We start from the raw sequence: 24,438 nt of genomic DNA, 5'->3' as shown, positions 1-24,438 counted from the left end.
GAGTGCACTTCCGCTGAAACACTGGATATGTGTGACATACACACATTCTGTCCCCTAAAAATGCATGAGTCCTGACCCCTGATACCTGTGATGTGACCTTATTTGGAGACAGGGCCTTTGCAAATGTGATCAAAATGCAGTCACACTAGAGCAGGGCGGACCCAAGTCCAAAGACAGGATCTCCACGGAATGAGGAGAATGCGGACACAGGCACGGGGACAAGGCAGACTGGAGCCCTGTGTCCTCGGGTCCAGGGACATGGCTTCTCCAGTAGGGCCTCCAGGAGCCCACCTGTCAGCACCCTGAGCTCAGCCTCCCGGCCTCCAGAGAGGTGAGGACACACCTGGACTGTCCAATGCCAGCTGCTGGGGTCAAGTGTCCCGGCAGCCCTAGGACCTGGATACACACACGTCTCTCTCTCTCACACTCTCCACACACACACACACACACACACCACACGGCCTCAAAGGGTATCTACCTGCCCAAACACTTTACTCTTTGGATGACTTTCACGCACTGACAGGCTCCCTACGCGATTACTCACTTTTGCATTATTATTATTATTATTATTATTATTATTATTATTATTATTATTATTTTTTATGGCTATACCTGTAGCATATGGAAGTTCCCAGGCTAGGGGTCAAACCAGAACTGCAGCTACCAGCCTACACCACAGCCGCAGCAACACCGAGTCCTAGCTGCATCTGTGACCTACGCCACAGCTCAGAGCAACACCAAATCCTTAACCCACTGACCGAGGCCAGGGATCAAACCCGCATCCTTGCAGAGACGTCACAATGGGACCTCCCACTTTTGCATTATTAACCCACTAATTAAAAAACACACATTAATATTCAAATCCATCCGTAAATTTCAACCTAAATCATGGGAGTCAGCTCTCTTTGGTGCAAGAATAAAATCACGACCAAGCTGTATCACACAATTTAAAGCACACCCCGTGTCCTCCTCTGAGACATGATGGAAAGTGCACTTTGGCCGGGGGCGGGGGGGCAGCCGGCTCCGAGAGGTGGGTTTTCTAAGGAGACCGAATCTCTTCTGAGAACAGAAGGCCTGAACCACCCTAACCCTACCCTGCCACAGGTCAGAGTAACCCTGAAGGACGTTTACCCGTTAACTGAACCCAAAGAAGGGCAGCGTACAGACCGGGGAAGGGCAGGAAGCGCCACTGAGCTGTGTGCACAGACAGAGCCCACGGCCACGCCTGCCATTTACAGCTGCCGCCCGGCGTGGGGGAGGCAGCTGGCCGCTCCAGCAGGTGAAAGAGGAAAGGAGGATGGATCAGAAGGTGACAGTAACATCAGAAAAAGACAAGAGCCTTGCAGCTCCCCCAGCGCCCAAACCCCTCGGCCCGGCGCCCGCAACACACGCCATCAGCTCTGCCTAACCCGACCCTGTGCTACGAACGCAGCTGCAGGTGTGGCTGAGCTGGAATCGGCTTCCTGTCCCGCCGGCCCTTAAACCGGGGTGACAACCGGGCACACGCAGCTCTTAACAATCTCTGCGTAAAGCTTCTCAATGACGCGAGTGCAGGGAAGTGACAGACGTCAACGCATCTTACAAGACTGAGAAGACTCTACAGCCTCGGGCTCCCAACACGGAGCAAGAACTTCAGGTGCTGAACCTGACGAGAAAGCCCTGCTCTCCTTTGGGAAACAACCCCTCGTGGTTCTCTCCTGCTGCCCCATGGGGCTCGCCCCAGCACGTGGACAGCACACGGGAGCCAGCTCCTTGGACTCACAGAGAGAGGCAGAGACGCGGCCACCTGCCTGGTTCCTGGTTCCTGGCCCCCCGAAACCCAGGGGCTCACAGGGACTGAGGGCTTCCAGGCAGCAGGAGGCACCTGTTCACCATCCTTTCAGGACCCAGGACCTGATATCAGCGCATCCACTGGGCACAGCTCCCCTAGCCGAAAGCACCCAGAACAATCCGCCGACCTGGACTCACACATGGAGAGGCCAGGTGGCAGGGCCAGCGCCTGAAGGGGGAGAGAAGAGACATGCACAGCACGGTCTCCCGACCGAGGGGGCCTCGCATGCCCGGGCCCACCAAGGGGGGAGATGCTTCGATTGAGAACGCCTCTCGCCTTTAGCAGCGTGGATTCTGAAGACTGGAGGACAGATACCGAGAAATTCCCGCCGTAAAATGAGTCACTTGAAAAGTTGAACAAGTGAGGCGACTGGATCACGTTTAGGTCCCCCCAGCGGGGATGGCTGGGACTTCTGATGCGCACACGTGCAGGAGAAAGGCCTCCGTGCTCGTCAAAATCTAAGTCCACTGCAAAGAAATCTCAAGTCCGAATGTGAAGGCTCAGACCCAAGGCCCGGGAGAAGGGCAAAAGCCGCAGTGACGACAAGACGGCCCCAGGCGGGAAGGGGAGGGCGGCCACACCGGGCGCTGAGCTGAGCACGGGAGCCCAGACCGGGCAACCGCCAGGAACTTGAGGCCGTGGCCTCACTCGCAATCAGGTTCTCGGTCCAGCAGCAGCCGGTGCCATCAACCCACACCATCGCTCGCTCGCCCCGGGAATGACCAGAAACCCCGAGAGAACAGCTCTCAAGGACGCCCGGGTATCATCACGACGACTCAAATCCACACTCGGACACAAAGGAACAGAGAGACCAGCGTGACCCAGGGACAGAGTCCAGGAAGGAAGGTGGAAAGACGTCCGACTTTCTCGCCTCCCCAAATCTGCCACCTTCTAGCATTTGTATCCATGTGTCAGTGTCCGGCTGTGCACGCTCACTGGTTCCCCCACTTGCACCTTCACTTCTAATCTCCCGGAAGTCATCCTTCCAATCTGGACAGGGAAAAAGGCGGCCCTTCCCTCACACGACCGCCACGAGATTTTTAGGAAACGACCGAAACATTCCGCAAAGTCGTGGCAGAGCCCCAAGCCAAGACGGCCTCAGCATCCCGCCTCCCGCCCTTGGCTGCGTGGTGACACAGGATCCAGGACGAGCGTTAAATGCGAGAACAGGTGTTACGGGGAAACACGGAAAGCTACTCGGGACTACTGCTAAAGGGACAGCTAAGGGACAAAACAGGGTGGAATGTTCAACTTAAAAGAGACAAAGGCATAAAATGAAACAGAATAGGATGACACACAGAACGAGGGGGGAGGGAGGACTACAGTACAGAGTTGTCTCTCCTCTCTTCAAACAAGACAAGCGCTGCCATGAAGAAAATGTATAGTTACCTGCATCCATATCTGCAAAGAATGGAACAGCCAGTAAGAAAAAGAAGGAACCAGAAATTCAGTGTCTCAGAGTTGGATTTTCAAAGCTTACACGGAGAGAAAATATAATTTACTCCTTGACTAGGGGACACAGGAGCTCAGTGGTTTCCTAGCATTACATCCTCACTTTACTTAAAGCAAACCCCCAAATACGGACAGCTTAACTGAAGAAGCAAAAGTCTCAGAAATACCTTCGTCTCATGCAAAGTGACTACGCGAGGCTCGTCCTGCCATCTAAGGGGGATGGACTCAAACACACAGTGGTGAGAAACTGCAAGGCTCGGGTCTCTAAAGCAGTACATACAAATTACGCCTAAGCTCGACACCCGGGTCAGGGAACTGTCCAAGCCAGAATAATTAAAGGAGGGACACTGGACTGACCCTGGAAAGGACAGAACTCTCAGGTACGAGATACATGCAGCCGCATTCGTGGTTCTACTCTAGCGGCCCAAAGGCCAAGGTGAGGATAACGTAACTGGTTGGCTAAAAATACTACAGAAGAAAGAGCGTACCTAGGGGTTTCCACTGCCTTGTATTTTATTACTTGCTCGACATGGGACACATCGGAGCACTGATTGAGCATACGCTAATGACAGCTTGAGAAAACTAAACCCGCCCGGGCTGGAGACAGCCTGCCCAGGAGCATACCTTCGGGCGATTCTTCTTGGACGTACGTGCCGGTCAGGTACCGGTGCACCAGGGCCGACTTGCCGCTGGCCAAGTTACCCACAATCCCCTGAAAGGAAGAAAGGGACAGTCACCACGTGGCAGGAGAGAAGGCTATTCGGCAACCTGCAAAGAGAGAGAGGTTAAAAGGGACAGCAATCCCCAAGAGCCTCGCAACTGAGCTTCAGCAGGATGGCCAGACACGGGCTCATTCAATCTTTCTGCTGGAGAGAAAGCAACTCCAACGCCCCCCGACGTCTCGGGTTCCGATGGGCCTCTACGCCCAAAGAATCAACAGTGGCCGTGGCGTTTTTCAGATACCATGAGGGCTGGGACACTGGGAGGGGGACCATGTGTCAGCCCATCCCTGGGTGCTGTGGATGCTCCCACCGCTCAGCCAGGCACCAGGTGAAAGGGGTCGCAGGGGCGGCGGCGGCGGCAGCACAGAGAAGGACCGGGAGGGCGTTCTGGGGCCTCCCGTGCATGACTCCAGGAAAGGATTCTGGGGCCGGGTGAGATGAGCAGAAAAAGAGCCGCACTGGGGAACAACAGAGGGACTGGAGGGGCGAGAACTGACCAAGGCTGGCAGGAGGAGGAGAGCCAGCCTGCAGCTCTGGACACGGGGTCCACACCGCAGGACCGAGGGGAGGACGGGGCGGGGACCCACCACGGTTGAGGAGGCAAAGGTGTTCACAGTGGGTTCAAACTGAGTCAGGGTGATGAGGCCACTGTCCCAGCAGGAACACACGGTCCCGCGGCGGGCAAGGCTGGCCTCAACTGTCTTCTTCAGAGAGCACCCCTGTTAACACAGCTGAGACACCTGGACTGGGGGGGGGGGGGTCCTACCCGGCTCCAGCTTCTATGTGAAGCTACTTAGAGGCTCCCTCGCTAGAACTTGCCCCTCTGGGTGAAAGTGTGATCAAGTCAATGCTGTTTAAGAAATGCAAGGCCAGAGACCCACCCTGGACACAGGCCCCTGCTATGAAGACCTGCCTTCCCGCCTCTCCTAGCCAGGCCTCGGGCCCACCTGCTTCCCCGCCCCCACCCCACCCCTGCCACCGAAGTTTCGACCCCATGGCTATGAGGGCACGTCCTGAAGTCACCAAGGACGTTGGTTTCCAAAACCCCTCCCTCTCTTGCTCCTCTGCCAGCCAGCCGGTCACCAGAAGCTTCGATTCCGTCTTTATTTTATTTTATTTTTTGTCTTTCTGCCTTTTCTAGGACCACTTGCCGTGGCATATGGAGGTTCCCAGGTTAGAGGTCGAATTGGAGCTGTAGCCGCCGGCCTAGCTCCACAGCCACAGCAATGCGGGATCCGAGCTGTGTCTGCGACCTACACCACAGCTCACAGCAACGTCGGACCCTTAACCCACTGAGCAAGGCCAGGGATCGAACCCAAAACCTCATGGTTCCCAGTCGGATTCGTTAACTACTGCGCCACGATGGGACCTCCTCAATTCCTTCTTTAAATCCCCGCCCCGGGCTGCCTCTTGGAATCTTCTTGACCCATGTGAGCTCGGCCCCGAGGTCTCCTAGAGTCTCCTGGGTCCCGGGTTCTAAGGCCCCAGGGAGCCTGGCCACATGCTCCGCGCCCAATGAGCTCTGGATTCCCACGCTCACCCTCGAGCCCCAGCCCCCATGCAGGTAAACCCACCCATGTCCTCACTGGTACTCAAAGGCCAGCGTGTCCAGATCTGGCCATTCTCTCCCCCAATCTGCTCATCATCCTGACACCATGCACCCCCCCCCCCCCCCCCGCAAACCAGACACCGGGAAGCCGGCCCTGACCCACGCTGCCTGGACATCACAGAGCCCCTGCGGCCCGAGCACCTCCGTGGCCCCCTGGGGCGGGCCACACTGTCCATCCTCCCCAGCGCTGGCCATGCTGTCCGTCCTGCTCTCCCTCCGCTGAGAGCAGCCTTTAGCTCCCTGCCTACCAGCCACCCACCCCCATCCCAAGAATACCTGAGATTCTTTAAAATCCACAGGGCGGAGGTGTGACTCATTCACAGCTCTCTGGGGAAGAGTCCCAGTGCCTGAGGCCAAAGTCCAAGTATTTTACCAACAACAACAAAGCTTCCCTCTCCCTCTAAATCCTCAGAGCCGGTTGTGCACCAGGGCTGGCTGCTCAGGACCACGCTCCCACTTCTCTCTTCCTTCACCTGGACACCCTTCTAGCTGGTTTCCCCGCACACCTGGCACACCTTCCACTGTGACTGGGGATGTCCTTGGCTGCACCCCCCACTGCATGCAGGTCCCTGAAGAGGAGAACCATGGCTCTGACACCGGGGAGGACACCGCTCTGAATCCCTACCCCTGGCACTACTTCTTGCGCCAAGAAAGTGCTGGCAAATGATGGATGGAAGGAAGAATAGATGGACGGATGGAAAGAAGGATAGATGGATGGAAGGATGGATGGGTGGAAGGATGGATGGATGGATGGATGGATGGAAGGGAGGAAGGAAGGGGATGGATGGATGGATGGATGGATGGATGGATGGATGGCTGGCGATGGATGTGGCTGGATGGATGGAAGGGAGAGGAAGGATGGATGAATGGATGGATGGATGGATGGATGGCTGGATGGAAGGGAGGAAGGATGGATGGATGGATGGATGGATGGATGGATGGATGGATGGATGGCTGGCTGGATGGATGGATGGCTGGATGGATGGAAGGGAGGAAGGAAGGATGGATGGATGGATGGATGGATGGATGGATGGATGGATGGATGGATGGATGGGTGGATGGATGGAAGGGAGGAAGGATGGATGGATGGATGGATGGATGGATGGATGGATGGATGGGTGGATGGATGGAAGGGAGGAAGGATGGATGGATGGATGGATGGATGGATGGATGGATGGATGGCTGGATGGATGGATGGCTGGATGGATGGAAGGGAGGAAGGAAGGATGGATGGATGGATGGATGGATGGATGGATGGATGGATGGGTGGAGGGATGGAAGGAGGAAGGATGGATGGATGGATGGATGGATGATGGATGGATGGATGGATGGAAGGGAGGAAGTGGAGGATGGATGGATGGATGGATGGAGGAGGATGGATGGATGGGGGGAGGAAGGATGGATGGATGGATGGATGGATGGATGGATGGGTGGATGGATGGAAGGGAGGAAGGATGGATGGATGGATGGATGGATGGATGGATGGATGGAAGGGAGGAAGGAAGGAAGGAAGGATGGATGGATGGATGGATGGATGGATGGATGGATGGGTGGATGGATGGATGGAAGGGAGGAAGGATGGATGGATGGATGGATGGATGGGTGGATGGATGGATGGGTGGATGGATGGATGGATAGATGGATGGGTGGATGGATGGAAGGGAGGAAGGATGGATGGATGGATGGATGGATGGATGGATGGATGGATGGATGGGTGGATGGATGGAATGGAGGAAGGAAGGATGGATGGATGGATGGATGGATGGATGGATGGATGGATGGATGGATGGGTGGATGGATGGAAGGATGGAAGGAGGATGGATGGATGGATGGATGGATGGATGGATGGATGGATGGAAGGGAGGAAGGAAGGATGGATGGATGGATGGATGGATGGGTGGATGGATGGAAGGGAGGAAGGAAGGATGGATGGATGGATGGATGGATGGGTGGATGGATGGAAGGGAGGAAGGATGGATGGATGGATGGATGGATGGGTGGATGGATGGAAGGGAGGAAGGATGGATGGATGGATGGATGGATGGATGGATGGGTGGATGGATGGATGGATGGAGGGTGGATGGATGGAAGGGAGGAAGGATGGATGGATGGATGGATGGATGGAAGGGAGGAAGGATGGATGGATGGATGGATGGATGGATGGAAGGGAGGAAAGAAGGATGGATGGATGGATGGATGGATGGAAGGAAGGAAGGATGGAAGGATGGATGGGTGGAAGGATGGATGGACGGACGGACGGACGGATGGATGCAAAGATGGAAGGAAGGATGGAAGGATGGATGGATGGATGGGTGGATGGATGGAAGGGAGGAAGGAAGGATGGATGGATGGATGGACAGGTGGAAGGATGGACAGATGGGAGGGAGGGAATATGCTGATTGGTTGGATAAATGCATGACAGTGTCGGTAACTACAAGAACAAACACAAGAGAACAAATCTGGCATGAGACCATGGAAAGTTAAAATGTGACTTTTCTATAACCTTGAACGCATCCTGTCCCTCTCACCAGTCTGGGTCCTTTGTCCTCAGCTTCCCACTTCGATGTGCCTGCCACCAAAGCCCGTGCTGATGGGCCTTCACTGCCCGAACAACACTCCTGCTCATGGGCTGGCATCAGGTCACGTGTCATCTCCTCTGAGAAGCCTTCCCAATGCCACAGGCCTGACGGAGGCCTCTCCCTCACTGCGCCCTCCTACAGCTCGTCACCTGCCTCTCTAGTTCCCAGTGTCAGCATGTGGGCCTGACACTCTCTGGGGCTGCCAAGGGCCCGGGTCGCCCCCTCCCAGTGCTGCCCCCGGCCCAAGGCAGACTCTGAGCCACCTGGCTGCGTCCACGGATCACAGGCTCTAATGCCAGAAGCAGAACGAGGGGCTCTATTCCCCCGGCTCCAAGCCGCAGAGCGTGGACAGATCCTGAGTCGAGCTGCCTCCCTTCCAGGTTCCACTTATCCTCCTCTCGCCTCAGGCCTCTATAATCTGAGAATTTCCACCTATTAATTATTCTTTGGCTCAGGGGCACCTGCTGTTTGTCAGCTTCACGCAGAGAAAATCCAAAACAGTATGCCGCAGAATTGAATTTTTAATTAAGACTAGGGTTTTTCTTTCCCGAGGAGGAAAACATTCAGCCCCGGCGTTCGGCCTGTGTTTTCTGCGCGTGGCAGCATTCCTTTCCGTCTTACGTGTCAATGAGCCTGCAGAGAACGAGCTCACCTCTCACAAGGATCAAATCGCTCAATCCCGGGGGTAGAGGGAAAGGCGTTTTATTTGGATCGAGTGGCCATCCCGGGGCCCTTCTCATACTCGCACACCCTGGCCGTCACTCTAACCTGAAACACTGGCAGAGACGAGGCGCAGCCGTGACAAGAAATAAAGGCCAGCATGGAAGTTGCTCTTTCAGCCCTAAGGCTCCGCCGGCATCCAGGACCTGCTACTGGATGTAAACTGGGAGAATGGAATCGATTCGGCCAGGGGACTTGGGGAAGGGTGTCCTGAAATTACAGCACCGCGGGTTCTGGGGGCAACACGTTGTCACCTTGGCCTGGCATCCTCTGGGCAGGGCTGTGAACCGTCTGTCACACGAGGTGTCTTTCTAAACCGGCTTTTCACCGGCCCACGCGTCCCCTGCTAAACGTGGGGTTTGCAGAAAAGCAAACCAGGGCTTTGGGATAAAAGTCCCAGTTGGGACTCCACGGAAACACACAACGGGGTGTGATAACGTTGCTGATAGACGCCCACAGCGACAGGTGAGAGGCCTGGGGAGTGGCTGCCTGTCCGCCCGGAGGTAAGCGGTCAGCACATACTGCCCGGCACACGTCGACAGGGACCTATGTGGGGACCCGGGCAGCCCCCAGAGGACACGGCTACTGACCATCTACCCATCACACCTGCCTCTCTAGTTCCCAGTGTCAGCCTGCGGGCCTGACGCTCTCCTGGGAAAGCAGACAGCACGGTACTCGAACTCGGAGAAGGCAAAGCCAACGCTGCCATGGTCTCTCTGAGTGACGGCAGGAGATTCCCTGCCAAATGTCACATAAAGCGTCTGTCTGGGATCTGCTGTCATGTCCTTTAACCGCTGGGACAGAATCAGGGGGTCCACGGGTGCTGACCTCAGGGCCCCCTGCGCCAGCTGCTACAATCGGCCCTGCGGCAGCACCGACGCTGCCCCCGCACAGAGCAGCATTTTCAGTGGACGCTGGAAACTCCTTGGCCAGGAGGGCTGTGCTGAGGCGGCCAAGGAGCGCTGGCTGCTCGAGGCCTCCCCTGCTGGACCGCAGGCCCAGAGCAGAGCTGGCCGTCCTGCCGGGGTCTCGGCGGAACCCACACAGGTGAGGGGGCAGGACTTTTCCTGGAGGAACTATAGACGCATTCACACGTCCTGATCCACCGGACGGAGTCGCCCCTCCTGTGAATTTCAAGTCAGGGTGAGGAGAGTTACGTTTTAGGATCATAAATCCTGTGAGTGCAAGCAGCCCTGCCCCTCCAAGCATTTATTCCAGAGAATGACATGCTTCTGAAACACTAGCAGAGGTGTCCCGGTCGTGGCACAGTGAAAACGAATCCGACTAGGAACCATGAGGTTGCGGGTTCGATTCCTGACCTCGCTCCGTGGGGGTTAAGGATCCAGCGTTGCCATGAGCTGTGGTGTAGCTCACACACATGGCTAGGATCCTGCGTGGCTGTGGCTGTGGTGTAGGCTGGCAGCTGTAGCTCTGATTGGACCCCCAGCCTGGGAACCTCCATATGCTACAGGTGCAGCCCTAAAAGCAAAAAAAAAAAAAAAAAGAGAGAGAGAGAGAGAGAGAAATACTGGCAGAAACCAAGGTTTTGGTTGGAGGCATCCTCAGTCAAGGGCTGCTAAGAGCGCGTGGGCTCCCGGGGACCCCTCAACACCTCCCGGCCCCCAAACGGCCTAAACCAGAGGATTTGGAACTCAGTGATCACAGCTTGCAGTGCTGTCGGAAGGGTGACCACGGGCCTCGCGTGGTCCTTTCAGGTTAAATTAATTAAGCTTGAATTAAAACATATACGTCGGCTCCTCGCCGAAACACGCACTTCCAGGGCTTCCGGCCACACGGGGCCGCAGTGGCGTCTCGGGACCCGAGGGCAGAGAACATCTCTGTGCTGCAGAAAGTTCTGCGGGCACCACCTCCAGGATCTGATGCCGTCTCCCTCTTGCCACGTGGGGCTCCCTCCCTGGGCACAGTCTTAACATCTGAGGCTCCGTCTTCCTGCCCGTGAAGTGGGGCTAGGACAGCACGGGCTTAGGACTAAAAGGTGGTGGCCAGGTCACCAACACAGAGTGTCACGCCCACCCAAACCCCGTTCCCTGGCTTTACCCCCCACACAGAAACCTAAGCCTCTGCGGGTCTCACCGGCATGTATCTGAAACTGGCCGACCTTCCTGAAAACTCCAAGTAACATAACTGGCCGCTCCGCCGAGACTGCCAACAGCGTCCTAGGAATTAGCCCTGAGCTGGGGACACCGAGCCCAGGGGACAGAGGGGTGCTGTCCCAAGGCCAGTCCTGCGGAAGCCGCGCTTCTGCAACCCCCCGGGACAGTGGGTCTCTTTGTCTCTCCCAAGGAAAGAAACCACGGGCAGGAACCGCTGAGAAAGGTTAGAGCTGGGGGAGGAGCAGGGCCCAGGGGACCAGGTGAGGGCAGCAGGGATGGGCGTCAGATGCCCAGGGGCAGGGGACATCTGCCCGCGAGCCATCCTGTACGCCTAAGTGTACGAGCGTGCTCTTCCCGGTGACAAAGTCACAGACACTCTTCAACATCCGAGGTTCCTTGTTGCTCGATCTCCTCTCGGAGGTGAGGTCAGAAGCGGCCTGAGCCCTGCATCCATCGAGCGCCACTGGGGTGGGGACCCAGCAGGAAGCGTCTGAGGGGCTCTGGGGTCACCGGGCAGACAGGCTGGAACTACCGAGAAACCTCAGACCACGGAGAAAAGGCCCACGTGGGGGGATGAAATGCCAAGGGCAAGGGGCTGGGGTGGCCGAGCAGGCCCACGGCCAAGCCAAGCTTCACCAGCCGCTGGCTGGACGGGAAGGATCTCGCTGCCGTCGTCAGGGGCAGAACCCGCCACTTGAGAAGTTTAAAATGCGCATGCACGCACGCCTTTTAAATGCCACGTGTTTCCTAACACTGAGTACTTAATAATTCTCTGTCCTTTCCTCCATCCTAAGGTGACAGGGTGACACATGAAATGGGGAGGGGCTTGGGTGTGGCTGCCACAGACCCAAGTCATTTTTTACTTAAGCCAATTTTAAGCTTTAAATAGTCTCCCTGAAAGAGCGTTTAAAGTTCCTAATAAAAACCAAACTTTGATTTTATACCACTCCTTTGTAACACAGTCAACAGTCCCATTTTTTAGTGATGAATTACCCTGCAGGATGGCTTACTACAGAAACTTTCCATGACGTCCTGCAAAGGATAATAAAGCCATGGTCGTGTGTGTGTGTGGCGAGGGGAGACACACACACACACACACACACACACACTCCTGCCCTCATCGCTAGGAGATGGAATGGCAGATGGCCCCAAGCCTGCACTGGCGACATGACCACTGTGCCTGGCCAGGCTTCCTGCTGGTCACAGGCACACTCAGAGCTCCAGCCCTGAAGGAGCCAGGCCTGGCCCCTGCCCAGGACGCACCAGCGCAGCCCCACCTCTGGCCCTGGGGATGTGGGCCTGGGGAGCACACGGGTCACCCCTGCCACTTCCTGAGCCCCCCGCCCCCGCAGGCGAGGAATGACCACGACCAGGGCCAGAGCGACCACTCACCACTTTGAGCTCCGGGACAGATCGACTTAACGTCCATTCCTGGCTGTTCACAAAGGCGTCTGTAAAACAGGAGGATAAAAGGAAGTGAGATGCTGTGACTCACCCAAGTGCAAGGTCACAATGCCCCCGTCTGCCAGGTTTCAAACCAGAACGAGCCTGAAGTCAGTGCAGCCTCCCCCCCCCACCAAGCATCACTTCTGCCCAGAGAGGCTGGATTCACCGGGGTCCACGTGGCTGCTGCGATTCCATGTCGGTGTCGACCTCCTGAGCCGCTACCGCGCACTCCCTGCCACCGCGGCAGGGTCCTGCCCAGGCCCCGTCCTGTCCGGGACCTAAAGGCCCCCCGACCCCGAATGTCTGCCAGTGTGAGGACGAGGGAGGCTCCCGGCTTTCCTGGAACTCATCTGTAACCGGTCAACTTTGGGCCTTTTGGTTTTTCTCTAAAACAGTCACTTGTCCGATCCCATGACGAAGTTACAACACAAAATCCCAATGTCTACAACACATTTTAAGGTTTAGAAGACGACTTTGGGGCTGGAGCCTTGACCCTCAAAAACAATACTGGACACTGAAGACGCAGTTGGAATACCCTAGAGTATGTCAGAAGGATGGGGGCCCCGCAGCCCAGCCCCCGCCCGGCCAGCACTCGGGGGGCCTCCCCTGGCGGCCGTCTCTGCCTCTCGCCCTACATGTGCAGGTGGAGGAGACGCACCCCATACAGAGGATCCAAATGACACGACTTCCATGTCCCTCAGTAGCCATTTCTCAGCGTGAGACCCGACACCACCGCCCACACTGTGCACTCAGGGACCAACGGAGTGAGGAGGTGACCGTGGCAGCCGCCCCGAGACCAGCCAGCTGAGGGCAAACACCTCTCCCTCCAAATGGGAATTCACTCTCTGTACGTTTTCTGAAAATTCCAAAATTTCTTCACTCTACGTTATGACCAAGAAGAAGTCAAGTCACAAGATGCCTAAAGTCAAGAAATGCCGGGGTTTCCAACAGATGCCCGGTATTCAAATCGAATGGATGCTGGAACGGAAGCCATGGCAAAGGCGGGCATGGCAGAGGACCAGAAACACGTCTGCAGGAGAGGGACAGTGTCCTGGAAACGAGGGGCTGCTGGCCCTGCACAGACAGAGGCAGAGGCACACGAGTTAGACTCAGGATGGAGGAGAAGCCAGGCCCAAGGATGGGGGGGGCATGAGGCACAGGTCAGCTGGAGGAGGTGCAAGGCGGACAGACGCCCCAAGTTACCTCTCAAGTTCAGCTGAAAGCGGGCAGAGACAGGTGTCTGACAGCAGAGATGCTGGACCTTGGGGACCCGAGAGCCTGGCCAGCTGGCAGGGCAGGTGGGCAGAGGTGCACCTGCCAGGGTTCAGGAGGAAAGGGTAGACCTTGAGCCACTTCTCTGTCCACCGAGGCGAGCATGTGGGAGCCAGACACTGGGGGCATCTGACACGTACTCTGTGGCCAGCCAGGTGCCACCCTAACCTGTCACAATTGAGCCATCACCTGGAAACAGATAAAAGTGGACGGCATGAGCACCGCCTGACCCCAGGGAGATGCCCGGCAAATGGTACCTAACATCACCAGTTAAGTAGGCTGCAAAGCACTTTCTGTTGTCAACTGCTTCCCAGGAACTAAGGACGGGCGCAGGGGTCCAAAACGCCAGTGGTCCAGGGAAGCAAATGACAGTGACTAAGAATGTCCCCGAAAGCCACACTGCTGCTGCGCTTGGAGAAGCCCAACGCTGAGCAAGCACATGCGGACACATTCATAGAACGAAGGCTAGGTGGCCTCAATGGGCCGAAATGCAACCGCCCCGAAGCTATGGTGACATGAGGGTGAGTGTGTGTGTGTGTGTGTGTGTGTGTGTAAAATACACACATGGGCTTGTCCGAGCTGAGAACACTTCCCGCAGGATGAAAAACTTCACAGTTGCTGATCTAGGGCTGGGGAACCGGGTGGCCTGGAGACAAGGGGGTAAGGAGGCTTTCTTTTCATTGTTACCTGTTGGTACCTTTCAAATTTTACACCACCTGGCATGTAAACAAAACAAAACAAAACAAAACAAATGCAGTGATAGCGTTTTTAATAACCTTAATAGGAAAATGAAGAGAGTAAAGTGGGAATTAAAATGAACTTGACTCACGAATGCACGGCTCAGCTTTAAGCACATGCCACCAAAAGACTGCTTATCACAACGACTGTTGCATAGGCGTTATAAATTACACAGGGCTCCATTAAATTCAGATGCGTGAGTATTTAAACACTGGAACAACGCGTGCTGCCTTTTTACTCGCAAATAGATCTTTCCTTGAATCGAACACATTTGTGTGGAAACTAGAGTAGTAAAATCAATGCTTGACTTCACTGACCCAAAAAATACATCTTGAATTTTTTTTAAAAAAAAACATTTACTTTTAAAACCCTCCATCCCCTCCCTCATTGCTGGGCCAGGAGGAAACGCTGCCTCAGAAGAGGCTCAATGAAAAGTAACCTGAGGAGTTCCCATTGTGGCTCAGGGGGTTAAGGATCCAACCACCATCCATAAGGACGTGGGTTCAATCCCTGGCCTCACCCAGTGGATTAAAGATCCGGCGTGGCCGTGAGCTGTGCTGTAGGTCGCAGAAGTGGCTTGGATCCCACATTGCTGTGGCTGTGGCCTAGGCCAGTGGCTGCAGCTCTGATTCAACCCCACCCTGGGGACTCTCCATATGCCACGGGTGCAGCCCTAAAAAGTGAAGGAAAACAGAAAGAAAAGTAACCTGAGATTTATCAGGAGACGCACACAGCAGCAGCTCCTTCATGCCACTTCTGGGGGCTTGCCTCGCTAAGTGAGGGTGACAGAGATGAAGGCAGAGCCCCTCGAAGAGGCAGGGGGTGACCAGTGGGGACCAGCCTGGCCGGCTGCCCCATTTCATGCTCCAGGCGCAGCGACATTAAAGAATGAACACGCACGTCGGGAGCACACATCCGGGAGCCCTGCGCGCCCACGTGTTCACCGGTGATCTCAAGTCACCGAAGATGTGTCCCACTGCAGGAGAGGCCACTCGGTGCCCCCATTCAGTTCCCCCTACTGGAGCAGAATAACATTAAGACAACGCATTCCCGGAGCGCCCATCATGGCGCAGCAGAAACAAGTCCAACGCGTATCTGTGAGGACACGGGTTCGATCCCTGGCCTCGCTCAATGGGTTAAGGATCTGCCGCTGCTACGAGCTGTGCTGTAGGTCGCAGATGCAGCTTGGATCCCATGTGGCTGTGGCTGTGGTGCAGGCCGGCAGCTGCAGCACCGATGTGAACCCTAGCCTGGGAACCTCCATAGGCCGAGGGTGCGGCCCTAAAAAGAAAAAAGAAAGAAAGAAAGAAAATGCCTTCTCATGCGCTGATGGAAGTGCCACTGAATCTGAATTTGGACTAAAACCTCACCAATCACCCCTGACAGCTTTCAGCCGGTCCCGGGACACTGGGGCTCCCGTCGCTGTGGTCAGGAGGCCAGCAAGGCCCCAGGCCATCAGAACCGTTAGGAGAAGACCTTCCATCATTTCTTATCATGAACACGCACCCGCTTCAGATTATATTTTCTCTTTTACATTTAAATCATAATATGGAAGAGAAGCTCTCAAAAAACACCAAGATCAGGGAACAGGGGACTTTTATCAGGAGCGATGCGAGGGGGTGGGAAACCATCATTACTCAACACGGGGGCGGGGGGGGGGGGGTTAGAGCATGTTATGACTTTTCAGCAGAAAGTCTCGGCCTGGCTGACAACCAAAATATCGGAAGGAGAAGGAAAAGACGCCAACCCCTGCTGTCACCCGGGTGTGCCCCCAGGTCAGAGGCAGGGTGGATTATTTTAGGACTGAAGGAAGGGAATTCTAAATAGCTACACGTGGATGCCAGCTGAATTCCTTGCAAGTTTAATCCTACATTAAGAGGACGTGCAGGGAGGCTCAGGATGTGAAAACGTGCTGAAACCACACAACACACACTGCTGCTGTGATGCTGTGTGAGGCCGAAGCTGCCAGGTCTACGCTCTTGGAGGAAAGGGGGCTTGGGCTTTGGACAGTGAGTGCTGAGCCACAAGAAAAGTGAAATTCAGGACATCTGGCTCATCCGTTTACGATGTCTTCAGCAGTCTGTGCGTTCACATAAAACACGGGTAAGTGAAAACAATCGACTTTCACTAGTCCCAACAGTCTTTTAAAATACACAACTAAACAGTGAACCCGATGGTAGAATACAGATCTGGGGTGACTTTGCCGTGTGAACTTGGTTCATCCTCTCGGTACGAAAGGCACTATTCTGGTGAGTGATGCTGGCGGTGGGAGGCTGGGCATGGCGGGGAGGAGGAAATTTCTGTAATTCCCTTTCATTTTTGTCGTAAACCTAAAACTACTCTGAAAAAATACACACACACAATTAAATAAAATCAAGGAGGTGCTGGGCCCGGCCCGTACGTATCGACACCACCACACTGAGCTCCTGTTTTGGACCCAGTTCCGCTGACCACGCAGGTCCCTGAGTAACACACACACACACACACAGCTGATCCAGCGGCAGCGGGAGAGCCAGCTCCTGGCGCTGCCTGGCCCAGGAGAACCGAGAGCCTCAGTCAGCCAGGGCGGAGGGCTGGGCACCTGCTCATTCCAATGGGCCTTGGCCCAGCAGCCGCCTTAACTAACAGGGATCCTGGCACTGGACACGGTGCCCCTGGACCACTGAGGTGCCGTTGGCTCCGCCGCCCCGACTTCCGAGCAGAGGGTGTGACCTGGGACGTGCCTAGGCCGCCTGAGCACACGATGCAGGAGGAATGCAGGATCACACAGACACCAGGAGGAAGCCCTTTCTCTAGGCCGGGCTCCTCCTCCGAGCAGCCCTCCTTCCTCCTCAGCACTTCAGCTGTTTCCCAAGGGCAAGGGCCAGCGCACAGCCCCCCCCCCCACCCAGAAGGGCTCAGACAACTTGCAGACAGTAGAAGCTGTTCCCACCCCAGTGTCAGAGGAAGAGGCCTCGGCTGCGGTCCCCCTCCCACGCCCTCTCCAGAGGACAGGCACAGCTAACACCTCCACGGGGCTCAGGACAGCCTCTTAAGTGCTTGCGCCCAGACGTACCCAGGTCCCCTCCCTGTTCTTTTGAAGGCAATCCAGCAACAAAGGACGCAGGCTTCTTCCAAAGAAAAGCCCTCCCCCCAGCAGAGAAGCTGTTCTGAGCTGCGGGACAAAAGCAGGGGGTGGCGAGGCCCCCCTGCTGGATCCTCTCCTTCCAGGGCCACCTCCAGCCCCACCCTGGCTCCTCCAGGTGACAAGGACAAGACTCTGGACCCCAAGGAATGCAAATAACCACCCACACTGACAGAGGGGAGCACAGACCAAGGACAGCTGGGCAGGGAGCTGCAGAAAGAAAGGGCAACAAATCTGATAAGAAAGCTCCCCGCTGTTTACTTTCCCGGGAGAACTGGGCTGTATCTTGTGCCCCGACTTTCTTAAAATCCATCCAGACTGCAAATTCCTTCCCTAACCTCCATTTGCTCATCACTGAGGGACGGGGCTCTGGTCTGTTTTCGAAATTATTTATATGCAGAACCATGAACCGAACCAGGAAATGGAAGGCCCTCGTTACAGCACACACAACACTGGCACACTCGGACGTGAAAGGCGTCCACGCTCCCTTTAACAACTAACAACCCCCCCTTGGGCCAAAGAGAGAAACACAATGGGCGTGGGTGGGCGAGACACAGGCCTGCCTCCCAGGGGCTCCGTCAGCTCCTCGTCCGCCCATCAGGCCTCAAGGCCCGGTCACCTAATTCCTAAAATGCTGGCAACACAGGTGAGGAAGTGGTCCAGCAAAGAGATGAAATCATAGCAATGTGACCTCGGGCAGAAAGCCCCCGCCCCCCCGCCCCACCTTGGTGCCACCATAGTATTTTGTATTCTTTCAACACTCTCTTTGCTTGACTCGATGGATCAAAAGGCAAAGATTCGAGTCTTAAAGCTGATAGGATTTTGCAAAGTAGCTTAAAAAAAAAAGTACGTGTTGCCCAGCCTTTTCCTCCCAGAGTTTGTGTCATTGCAGGGCATAAAAATGGCTACAGAAGACATTGCCCTTTTGGGGCCAGTGGGAACTAGGAAGGCTGGGTTAAGATCCACCAGAGAGAGGGAGTTCCCTGGTGGTCGAGTGGGTGGGGCTTGGCACTTTCACCACTGCAGCCCCGGCTTCCACCCCTGGCCTGAGAGCTGAGATCCCCTAGGAAGCCGCAGCACGCTGTGGCCAACGGGGTGGGGGAAGGTGGCCCAGGGAACTCACCCCTTCATTACGCCACTTCCACTGAGCCCTGGCCAAGTGGTTACCCTCTGACGCTCAGAAAAGCATCAAAGCTGTGGCTGGACTTCCTTCCCGGGCATTTCGTGCTAAAAATGAGCAGCACGTAAGAATAAGCAGCAATCTAGGGGCCTAACAGTACGCCTCATGGACGTGGTTAGTGACGAAGGGCAGTCTCGGGAGTGGACCTGGAGGGGGACGGCAATGACAGGAAGAGGGCTTGCGTTTTCAGTTCTCCTCGTCCTCCCGCCCCCACCCCTCCCACCGGCGCCAGGGTCCCTGCTCCCTGGACGGGGGCTTTCTAGGAGCAGAGACGGTCTGGTGAATAAAGGCCCACGTCCTCTTTAGGGAGGGAATTCGGCAGTCCAGTCTCGGCCACACAGGCCGTGCTTCCACCACAGTTACTCGGGTTTGCAGACAAGTGATTTCAGAAAGTAAAACCCAAAGACCCTTAGGAGGAAACCTGCCCTCCAGACAGGGGACCTCGCCACTGTGCAAAGGAACAGAATGCCTCGTCTATCGAAGGAAATCTTGGTGACTCTATTTCGCTCAGGTTTCGGCTGAAACGCCCTCCTGCCACCCCCTCCTCTTTCCCTCTTCTCCCAAGAATGATTTGTTTCAAATAAGCCCCCCGAGAAGAATGTGCGCCCTGCCCTGACCCCCGGGCAGGGGACAGGTCCACCCCTGCGTTAGGGATAAACAGGGAGGGTCTCGGCTTCCACGTGCTGGGTGAGCACCCGCGCCCTTCTGCAGAGGTAGAGCTGGCCGGGATCTGCCGCGTTCACGGGTCTCACTTTCCCACTGACGATCCGAGCCACGTCCCCAACCCCACCATCGAAGCCACGACGAGCGAGCCTTTGCAGGCGGAACGAGGCAGTTCGGAGAGAAAACGGGTCCGTGCTTCCCAGAGACGTAGACTGAACTTGAAGTTGAGGACAGGCAGGTTCACGCGCCACCTCACCAGCTCTGGGACAGGCTCTCCCTGCCCTGGGTGCCAGGTCAGGCGGGCCACCGCCCTCCCTCTCCGTGTTCCTCCAGGAGCCCCCACCCCACCTCACCTGGGACGCTCAGCAAAACCAGCCACAGGTGCGAACGACCCTGACCCACCCCGATCAGAAGGTCAGAGTCTGCCCTTCCAACCAGCCCCTGGGGCATTTCTTACTCTTCCTCCGCTGTGGCCAACATAAGATGCCAGCGTCAGGAGCTCAGGCTGTGGACTGTGGGAGCCCCTCTTTTCCCACCTGGCCCTACCTGTCTTGAGGCCAGGACCCCCCAGGAGGGACAGGGAACTCGGTGTGAGGCGCCAGCAACCAGGAGCCCTGGGCTGACAGTGACCACAACCTCCTTGGGTGACTGTCTGTGAAAGTCCTTCCCTCCCACTCAAAAAGATGCTGTAACCCCTCTCCTAGCAAAGGGCCCCACCCCCACAGCGGACGCTGCCTTTGGGGAGAGGGGCCAGGCTTCGGGAACCCCACATCCTGGGGGTGGGTACAGGCTACCTGGCAGCCCTCCCCGCCTTGGGGCCACAGGTGAGCCTGAAATAGCAGGTGGCCCGGAAAGCCCTCATCACGTAATCAAACCACACTTATCGGCTATGTGAGCACAAAGCAAGCCACTAACTCTGTAGCGAGTAAGACCCGCTAAAAAAAAATCGCTAGAAGGTATGACCAGTTAGTGTCAAACCCAGGCCAATTTATAACACACGGGATCACAGGGACCCGCCACTGTGCAAGTCGAAAGCAGCCAAACGGCCACTGCATTTGGTTCATCCCACAGCACGTGAGAACCGCAAGGCGGGCGGAGGGGGGAACAGGTGGCGAGACTACTCGGCTGTATCAGAAGGCCTGCAGAGCTTGAAAATAACCCTGAAAACCCCTCCATTCACTCTACCTCAGCAAAAAGCAACAGAATCAAAGGAGCGGAGCAAGAGGGCTGTGACGAACTCAGAGACCTCACAGCAGAACTGAACTGAGACCACAAAGCCCCATGTCCTGGGTCCCCACCGTGGCCGCAGCAACCACCTGGCCCAGGGACCAGAGCAGGCCAGCGCAGCCACGAAGACCTCCGTCTCCACAGCGGGCCCCGCGTCCCTCCTCGGGTCGTCCGCTGAGGGCTCCCCAACCTCACCAGACAAGGGAGTAACATCCTCACGTCTACGTTTTCTTCGTGGCTGCACCTACAGCACATGCGAGTTCCCAGGCCAGGGGTCAAACAGGAGCTGCAGCTGCAGCTGCAGCCACAGCAACGCGGGATCTGAGCCGCCTCTGCAACCTACACCACAGCTCACGGCAATGCTGGATCCTTAACCCACAGAGCGAGGCCAGGGATTGAACCCGCAACCTCACGGAGACAACGTGAGCCTTACTAGCCCGCTGAGCCACAAGAGGAACTCCCTTCAAGTCTATTAAACCAGCCCTTTTTTGGCCCCAGGGCTCACCGCCAACAGGCTCTGGACTCATTCCTTCTTCCAGATTCTTAACCAGAGGCCCAGCCTGCGGCCACAATTAAAACCTCACCACCATCTCTCCTTCCCCGATCCCGTGTGTACCCAGGGACCACAAATACCTGTGCCAGACAAACCTCCTGTAATGACACTCAAGGGTTTAAAAAAGGACACTGAAAGCGCAGGTGACTTTTTAAAAACGACGTATCATCTCAAGGGTTGAGATGTGTATCTGAAACCTTACACTTCCCAAGGTGGTTTTTTTAAAAATATTCTTTTCAGCAGCAGAAAAGAAGCATTTATTTTTAGATTAAAGCCCTCATAATCCCCCAACATAATAGGAAACGACAATGGGAAAGAGACAGCACATCCATCCACACAGAACAGGGGCAGTGGAGGAGACGAGGGCTGGCACCGGCCCCGTTTCTGTGCCGAGAGGAAGCGCACATCCCTAATAAAGTGACGAGATCCATTTCAAGGCAGCAGGAAAGAGCTGCATGGCAACTGCTTGATACATTAAAACACTGATGACTCTCACACAGCGGATTTGACAGACGCTCACTGGCGCAGTTTTCCATAGGATGATTTAATTCCTTATTTGAAAATCCTTGAGTCTCTATAATAAATGGAACGAACCATAAACCCTTGGAATACCAGAATCATCTTAGGCTTCTCTGGAAGTTCAAGGCGCTTTCCTGTGGCCTCAAAGACCCGTAACTGAGAGGGCATCCCAGCCCGACGCTCCCAAGGACACCCAGGCCGCACTCAAGGGCCATCCCAGCGCAGGCTGACGCGGGCCACCAAGCCGCCCCACCGCTGCAGACGTGGCTGAGGACCTGCAGGCCCAGCATCTTCTCTCCCCGAGCCCTGATGTGACTCAGAATCCTTCTCAACACCACCGGCCTTGGAGGGGTCCCCCTCCCTCCTCCCTAAGGAAGCCCCGAGGCACGTGCTGCAGCCCGGCCGAGCTCCGGGCACTCGCAGGTTTAAATCTCAGAGGACCGGCAATCCCATCCTCAACACCCTCCTCAATGGGTCCTTAAGGCTGCATGAAGCGCCTTGTTCCAGAACCCTCTGGGACGCCGCTGCTGTGAGCGACACTGAAGAGCCGTGTCTGAGGACCAGGAAACTAGAGGGTGCGAGGATGGGAGAAAGGACGGCTCCGTTCCTCCTTCAAATATGAAAACTGCTGGCCGCCCATCGCTTGGGGAGGTGGCGGTGCAGGAGAACCACCTGCCAAGGACCCCTCTGTGCAGCCCTGACAGCTTCGCACGGGTTTCCTCCCTTAGCTGGCGCTGCTTCAGAATGATTTATTCACAAGCGACACACCAATCCTCAAACCTGTGACCTGATTCCATCTGATTTCACTTCCACTGTCATAAATCTGGGGCAACAGTGGGTTTGGCAGCCAACGTCTTTTTGGGGCAGGCTTTGGACCCCCAAGCAGGATAACCCTAAGCTCCTCACTCTGAATAACCCAAGAGACGGCACACAAGCATTTCCATGCCAACAGGCAACAGGCCTGTCTCCAAGTTCAAATCAGGGGCCTTCTCTCAGCACGAAGTCCCTAGAAAAACCAGCCTCAGGGCCTCCTGCAGCTGCTCCTCGCGCCACAGCAAAGCATCACATCTGGCTGTTTTCTTACTTCACCAGGGGTGGGTCTCCCTCTGGTTTTGACTCCCAAGCCTGGGCAGATTGGGTAGGACCGCATCACTGCGGGACAGTGGAGGAAATGGCAACCCTCATGCACCCTTCTTGCCACCTGAGGTCCACGGAGCAGGAAGGCTGTGCGGTGAAAGCACCATCCTTAGACGAGAAGCCACTGGAGAAACTGGGATGTGAGTTGCGTTCACCCTTCTGGTGGCAGAGCGCAATTTGGACACAGCTATTCACTTTTTGGAGAGTAGGGCTCACGGCTCTAAAGAGTAGGTTTTGGCTGTGAAATAACCCAGGGCTTTTCAGAAAGAGGGAAAGACTCACCAAGTGTTTGGAGATCCCATTTAACCAGTGGGAATTCAAAAGGTTTGCAAAAAAATACATTCAGCTTTAAATACATATGAGGGCCGCTGGTCACAATGTTCTGAGAATCAGGTCTGGTCTCCCCTGTCAAATCGACCACTGCCACCCAAAACCTTCTTACATTTCAGCTCTGCCCCCAGCAGAGGACACTGCTTGAGCCTGCAGGTCTCCCTAGACCTTGCCCCCACCCGGCCTGGTTCAGCAAGTCCATTTGTGCCCAATCCCTGGCATCAGTGCCAGTGACCCTGATGCCCCCCACAAAAGAAGGAAGGATACGGTCAAGGAGAGCGGGGGTCTGGGTCTGGAGTCTTGGGAAGCCTGGGTGACCAGAGCCCTCCCCAGACGGGGCCTATCGGATGCTTCCGAGGTCCAGGCCGCCAACACCTCCTGCCCGGCCCCCAGGCGGGCGCCAGGCTTAGACACCTCAGGTTCCTCTCTAGTCTCCAAAACTCAGCCAACGGGAGCCTGATAAAGACCCCAGGGTCCCAGCGCAGAGGAGATGTTCAAGCTGGACTTCACGGGGCTTAGGGCTGAGCCTCGAGGAACGCCTTCCACAAGAGCGAAGATTTGCAAGGATTTGTGAATGACGGCTGGGGTGATCAATCATCGCCAAACACCAACACTGGCTGTCCCACTAGGCTGCTACAAGGACCCTTGCACACTCAGAGCCATGGCCACACCACCGAAGTGCCGGCTCATGGCCCAGGGCACACAGCTCCTACCAGCGGCCCTGGCACTTTTTTTTTTTTGCTTTTTAGGGCTGTACCCGCAGCATTTGGAAGTTCCCAGGCTAGGGGTCTAATCGGAGCTGCAGCTGCCAGCCTACACCACAGCCACAGCAACATCAGATCCAAGCCGCGTCTGTGACCTACACCACAGCTCACGGCAACGCCAGATCCTTCACCCACTGAGTGAGGCCAAGGATTGAACCTAGTTGGATTCGGAATCATTTCCTCTGAGCCACAATGGGAACTCCTTTTTTCTTCTTTTTCTTTTTTTTTTTTTTTTTTGCCCCAGCACTTCTAAGCAGCAGTGGGACAGGGTCATCTCGGAGCAAAGTCAGAATCCCACATTCTGTAATATTTAAAATCGTAAGCAGGTTTTTAAAAACTTTAAGGAGTCTTTTAGACATTCTAGCACCTAAAATGAAATTTCAGAGTCCTTGAAAATGAAATGGTTAAAGTAAGGACATTTTATGCAAAGGTATGAGTCAGAAATTGCCAGAAAAAAA

At 55.6% G+C, this 24,438-nt stretch overlaps 1 protein-coding gene across 9 annotated transcripts in view; it reads right to left on the bottom strand.

Moving 5' to 3' along the window:
* The window catches only part of AGAP1 (ArfGAP with GTPase domain, ankyrin repeat and PH domain 1), a 566,173-nt gene that overhangs the window by 366,763 nt on the left and 174,972 nt on the right, over positions 1-24,438 (bottom strand). For 5 of the 9 annotated variants that reach the window (XM_047773835.1, XM_047773837.1, XM_047773831.1 and 2 more), the window contains exons 2-4: positions 12,420-12,478; positions 3,908-3,995; positions 3,221-3,232 (exon numbers count right to left, since the gene is read on the bottom strand). In XM_047773835.1, the coding sequence (XP_047629791.1) occupies positions 3,221-3,232; positions 3,908-3,995; positions 12,420-12,478 (159 nt within the window). The remainder of the gene's footprint in view (positions 1-3,220; positions 3,233-3,907; positions 3,996-12,419; positions 12,479-24,438) is intronic. The other 4 variants (XM_047773839.1, XM_047773836.1, XM_047773838.1 and 1 more) reach the window with 1 other exon arrangement.

This window comes from Phacochoerus africanus, chromosome 3, assembly GCF_016906955.1.
Source record: "Phacochoerus africanus isolate WHEZ1 chromosome 3, ROS_Pafr_v1, whole genome shotgun sequence".
NCBI classification, from domain to species: Eukaryota; Metazoa; Chordata; class Mammalia; order Artiodactyla; family Suidae; genus Phacochoerus; species Phacochoerus africanus.
This window is presented reverse-complemented; position numbering and strand designations above follow the sequence as displayed.